This window comes from Quercus robur, chromosome 4, assembly GCF_932294415.1.
Source record: "Quercus robur chromosome 4, dhQueRobu3.1, whole genome shotgun sequence".
Classification (NCBI taxonomy): Eukaryota; Viridiplantae; Streptophyta; class Magnoliopsida; order Fagales; family Fagaceae; genus Quercus; species Quercus robur.
In genome coordinates this window covers 11,717,166-11,723,144 of record NC_065537.1, presented here as the reverse complement: position 1 = coordinate 11,723,144, position 5,979 = coordinate 11,717,166, and the positions used below count along the sequence as shown (strand labels likewise).

At 47.9% G+C, this 5,979-nt stretch overlaps 1 protein-coding gene across 1 annotated transcript; it reads left to right on the top strand.

Moving 5' to 3' along the window:
• On the top strand, positions 1-1,655 carry LOC126721370 (uncharacterized). The gene is made up of 4 exons (XM_050424416.1): positions 1-387; positions 461-858; positions 941-1,327; positions 1,638-1,655. Exons 2-4 carry the CDS (start codon positions 463-465, stop codon positions 1,653-1,655), a joined length of 801 nt encoding a protein of 266 aa, XP_050280373.1. The 5' UTR covers positions 1-387; positions 461-462.
• The last annotated feature ends 4,324 nt before the right edge of the window (positions 1,656-5,979 follow it).

Below are 5,979 nucleotides of genomic sequence, written 5' to 3'. Positions count from 1 at the left end.
ACCCCAGACTCAAATAGAGACTGGAAGAGTCGGTACTTCTTCCTGGAGGGTGACAGATGGATGAACCATCCAGGGGAGACGGAGTACATGCCCGTCGACACAACTTGGGCAGTGATAAATCAGACACGTATGCATCCGTCTTAATTTTGTACTGCTTTTCATATCCGTCCATTTTTATGTGTATATCTTGATCATCTTTCTCTGCAGGTAGACGGCGCCCACAAGTCAGCCTTGAGGAGTTTAGTTTCCTTGAAAAGATTTGCAGGAAAACTACGCCGGAGGAAAGGACTTGGGCTAAGTTGGTGAACCCGAGGACCATACATTGGTATTGCGACGGTCCTGAGCCCACCCAAGAGGCAATTAGATACGACGAACGAGTTCATAGACGTAAGCCCGTCAACTTTACTTTGCCATTTAACTGCCCTTACTTAGTTTTAATTTCATCCGTCATTATTTGCAGAGATGGAGGACGCAAAAAGGAGAGCTTTGATCAAATCCCAAGCCGTCAAGAAGAGGGAATCCGGCGAGGTGGTACCTAAGGTGTCGGCTTCAGCCCCTAAGAGGAAACTGACATCAAAATCTGACCGTCCATTTAAGCAACCAAAGGTCTCTCTTGAACCTGTGGTTGGTTTAATGGCTGAGGGTAACAAGACCGTCACTCCAGCGAAGCAGGGGACGGGTAAAGGATTGATGACGCCCCCAGACGGTAAGCAAGAGAGACCTCCTTCCCTTCTCCGCGACGACTCCAAGTATGCATTGGAGAAGCTGTCGTCCATCATCACGGCAGAAGACTATGAAGATCTGGGAAACCATTCGACGGAGGCCATGGGGGAGACGGGCCTCTTTGCCGTCGCTCAGGTTGGTTATGTCTGTCAAATAAGTTTATTTTTTCTTTCTCGTTGTTATTTACATTATGTGATGGTCTCTTTTCTACTCGCAGTCCTTGGTCATGATGAAGGGACTACTGGACCGGTGTCTCAACCGTGAGAGTACCTTGGACCGGGTGCGCGCGAAGGCGGAGCAGACGGATGAAGAGCTCGGACAACTCCATAAATGGAGGTCCAAGATGGAGAAGAAGCTGGAGCTTTCTGAGAAGGCGAGGAAGGAGCTGGAGGAGAAGACGGCCTCTGCGCTGACGGTCATCGAGAAAAAGGAGGCGGAGATCAAAGAACTCAAGGAAGAGATCCGTCATGCGAAAGAGGTAGCCGTCGAGGAGTACCGATGCTCAGAGTCCTGCTTGGGCGAGCTGTCAGACTCTTTCCTTCAAGGCTTCGATGATTCTCTCCGTCAAGTCAAGAAGGCCTATCTAGAGCTGGATTTGTCAATGGTCAAACTTGAGGACCAAGCCCAGACCTCTGCCCTCCCCGTCGCCTCCGAAAATACGGAGGACCTCTTTGGCGAAGGCGCTGCTCAAGGAGACGGAGAGTCCGTCCCGTCCAAGGACGTCCAAGTCGCTGAACAAAAGAAAGATTAATGTCTATGTAATTTATTTTGAGAACAATCCGTCCTTCCCTTTTTTTTTTTATTGACATTTCAGAACAATCCGTCCTCTTTAATTGTCTTAAACATTTGCCTTTGGGGCTTTTGGCTTAATGTTCATATATGCTTTCTATCATTGTTTGGTACTTTGTTTAAAGGTCCGTCCTCCTTCTTGAGGAAGGATTTTTGTGAGAATATTTGTTTATCTGTGATACTCCGTCCACTTTGCAGACTTGTTATCTTGTGTTGATTGAGCATTTACATCGGTGAGGATTTTCCTTTTCCGTCTATTTTGAGAGATTTATTATGAGGACCGTCCACTTTGTGGCGTTGTACATCATTTTTAAATGTATCGCGTATTTAATGGACTTGTAAAAAATTTTAACGTAGTTAGTTGTCCGTCCACCTTGGGACATGAGCATTCGTCCCTGTAAGATGTTATTATCCCTGTAGGATAGTCCGTCCATCTCATGGACTTTATTTCATGTCCGTCCATTTTGTATTTTCCAATTTTTGATGACCCGCCTGTTTTGTGGACATGTATTTCAACATCTTAGTGATCCGTCCACTTTGGGGACAGTTTTTCAATCACCTTAGTGATCCGTCCACTTTGTGGACAGTTTTTCATCACCTTAGTGATCCATCCACTTTGGGGACAGTTTTTCAATCACCTTAGTGATCCATCCACTTTGTGGACAGTTTTTCATCACCTTAGTGATCCGTCCACTTTTCGGATTTATATCATCACCTTAGTGATCCGTCCACTTTGTGGACTCATGTCTCATCACCTTAGTGATCCGTCCACTTTGTGGACTCATGTTTCAGTCCACTTTTTGGACTCATGTTTCATCACCTTAGTGATCCGTCCACTTTGTGGACTCATGTTTCATCACCTTAGTGATTCGTCCACTTTGTGGACTTATATTTCATCACCTTAGTGATTCGTTCACTTTGTGGACTCCTTTTTGTATCAGTCCATCTTGTTGAAAGTGATAATCCTCGTAGGCTTATCCGTCCATCTTGTGGACTTGATTTTGTATCCGTCCATCTTGTGGACTTCAAGTGATCATCCTTTAGAAGGATCCGTCCATCTTATGGACTTTATTTTGCATCCGTACATTTGGTGGACCTCAGTTATTTTGTGGGCAATTGTAATGACATCCAAGTAGAAAATCAAAGTTGATAGAAATGCGTAAAGGAAAAGTGCCTGCCCCTCCGGGCTTAAAAAGGCACGACAAGATTGTAGCAAAAATAGTTAAACAGTTAAAAGAAAAGCTAATAATGCCAAAAAGTCTTAAAAGAAAAACTGGTTGTCGTGTCACTACTACTGGTAATATTTCCTCAAATGCTCGGCATTCCATGGATGCGGTAGCTTCTCTCCGTCTGTTGTCTCCAGGTGGTATGTTCCTTTCCTTTTCCACGACGTAACTCTATAAGGTCCTTCCCAGTTGGGGCCGAGTTTTCCCTGTGTAGGGTCTCTAGTTGCGCCCATGACCCTCCTGAGTACGAGGTCTCCTACTTGGAAGTTTCTGTGTCGGACCCGGGAGTTGAAATGTCTGGACATGCGATCCTGGTATCTAGCGATCCTTTGCTCTGCTGCCGACCTAACCTCATCTATCAGGTCCAGCTGTAGCCTCATGGATTCGTCATTCCTGCTCTCTTCATGGTTGTGAACCCTGTAGCTTGTGAGCCCAACTTCTGCTAGGATGACTGCCTCGCTCCCGTATGTCAGTCGAAATGGCGTCTCTCCTGTCGGAGTCCTCGCTGTTGTCCTGTATGCCCACAGTATGCTCGGCAATTCTTCTGGCCATATACCCTTTGCCCCCTCGAACCGAGTCTTGATAATCTTTAACAGGGATCGGTTCGTGACTTCAACCTGGCCGTTAGCCTGAGGATGGGCGGGTGATGAGTAGTGGTTTTTTATTCCTAGCTGTGTGCAGAAATCCCGGAAGTGGCCGTTGTCGAACTGCCTCCCATTATCTGAGACAAGAACTCTAGGAATACCAAACCTACATACGATGCTCCGCCAGACAAAGCTTCTAATGTTCTATTCTGTAATGGTGGCCAAAGCTTCCGCTTCTACCCATTTTGTGAAGTAGTCAATACCCACTACCAAGAACTTTAGCTGCCTTATCGCCGTTGGGAAAGGTCCCATGATGTCTAGTCCCCACTGAGCGAACGGCCATGGAGCCGTTATAGGGGTTAGTTCTTCAGCTGGTTGTCCGATAAAATTGCTGAACCTCTGGCATTTGTCGCAGCTTTTAACGTAGGATTCGGCATCCTTCTGCATGGTTGGCCAGTAATACCCAGCTCGTACCAGTTTGTGCACTAACGACCGCGATCCAGAATGATTCCCGCATATCCCTTCATGTACTTCCCTCATCACGTAGTCTGCCTCTTCAGCCCCCAGGCATCTAAGATAAGGACGGGAGAAACCTCTTTTGTAAAGAATATCCTTTATTAAGACGAATCTCGCCGCTTGGACTTTTAGCTTTCTTGCTGCCTCCTTTTCTTCTGGCAGTAACCCGTCCTTTAAGTATGAAGTTATCTGTGTAGTCCAGTTTCTTTCGGAGCGTATCTCCTACATGTTGTCGGGGTCTATTAGCGGAAAGATTTGAACAAAGGAAAGTACATTACCCGGTGCCGTCATATGTTCTGCTGAAGCGGCTTTGGCTAGCCGATTGGCGAGCTCATTTTCTCCCCTGGGGATCTGGACGAACATTGCTTTTAGCCCGTCGACTCTCGCCCTTACTTGATCAAGATATCTCTTCAACCTTTTCCCTTTGCATTCATAATCTCCGTTTACTTGATTGGTCACGACTTGAGAGTCGCAATGCACGACCACACTTTCAGCTCCGGCGGCTTTGGCTAGGTCGAGTCCTGCTGCCACCGCTTCGTATTCTGCTTCATTGTTGGTAATGGGGAAGTCGAGACAGACCATACATTCAATCTTGTCTCCTTCAGGTGACAGCAATACTATGCCGGCTCCTCCGACTCGCTTATTGGATGATCCGTCGGTGTAGATGTTCCACTGGGGGGGTTCTTCTGCCCCCTTGTCCGCGTCCCGCGTAAACTCTGCTATGAAGTCGGCTATAGCTTGTCCTTTAATGGCCACACGTGGTCGGTACTTGATGTCAAACTCACTCAATTCTATTGCCCACAGCGTCAGTCGACCCGCGGCTTCAGGATTACTCAGTGCCTTTCGCAAGGGCTTGTCGGTCATTACGTTCACGGTATGGGCTTGAAAGTAGGGCTTGAGCTTGCGAGCCGCCGTGACCAACGCAAAGGCGAGTTTCTCCATAGGTTGGTATCTTTCCTCGGCACCGCGGAGCGCCCGACTGGCGTAGTACACGGGCTTCTGTGCCCTGTCCTCCTCTCTGATTAAGGCAGCGCTGACGGCCACCGGGGAGACAGGCAAATAGAGGAAGAGTTCTTCTCCTGGTTGCGAGGGGCTCAGTAGAGGTGGTGAAGATAGATAGGTTTTTAACTCCTCGAAGGCTCGCTGACACTCGTCTGTCCACTCGAATGACTTTTTCAATGTTCGAAAGAAGGGTAAACACTTGTCCGTCACTCTCGACACGAATCTATTCAATGCCGCTATCTTGCTGTTAAGGCTCTGTACTTCCTTCACGTTTCTCGGGGGGGCCATCTCCATTATGGCTCGGATTTTGTCCGGGTTAGCTTCAATCCCCCTTTGAGATACCATGAATCCTAGGAATTTGCCTGCCGTTACACCGAACGCGCACTTTCCCGGATTGAGTTTCATGTTGTAGGATCGAAGCGTGCCGAATGTTTCCTTGAGATCTTCCAAGTGGTCTTCCTCCTTCCGGCTCTTCACCAGCATGTCGTCGACATAGACTTGGACATTCCTCCCGATTTGCTGTGCGAACATCTTGTTCATTAGTCTCTGGTATGTTGCCCCTGCATTCTTCAGGCCGAATGGCATTACTTTGTAACAGAAGAGTCCTTGACTGGTTACAAACGAAGTCTTCTCCTGATCGTCCTCGTGCATGCGGATCTGGTTATAACCCGAGAAAGCATCCATGAAGCTTAGCAATTGGTGTTGAGCCGTCGAGTCTACTAGGATGTCGACCCTTGGAAGGGGATAGCTATCTTTGGGGCATGCTTTGTTAAGATCGGTGAAGTCCACGCACATCCGCCATTTGCCGCTCGTTTTCTTCACCATTACCACATTCGCCAGCCAACCGGGGTAGTAGACTTCCCTGATGAAGCTTGCCTCTTGGAGTTTGCGGACCTCTTCCGCTATTGCTTGGTCTCGTTCCGGGGCGAATACTCTCTTCTTTTGTCGGACGGGTGGGAACGAGGGCAACACATTCAACTTGTGTACCATGACCGAGGGATCGATTCCTGGCATATCGTCATGGCTCCAGGCGAACACATCCTTATTGCTCCTCAAGAATGCTACGAGCTCTTGACGGATTTCGGGTTTGGCAAGCGTTCCGATCTTGGTGGTTCGATCTGGATTGGAACTGTCGAGAG

Excerpts from the sequence above, each read along its gene's own strand:
- LOC126721370 (XM_050424416.1), top strand. The coding sequence starts at position 463 with ATGGAGGACGCAAAAAGGAGAGCTTTGATCAAATCCCAAGCCGTCAAG. Across the intron at positions 859-940 it reads GCCTCTTTGCCGTCGCTCAG|TCCTTGGTCATGATGAAGGG; the intron begins GTTGGTTATGTC and ends TTCTACTCGCAG.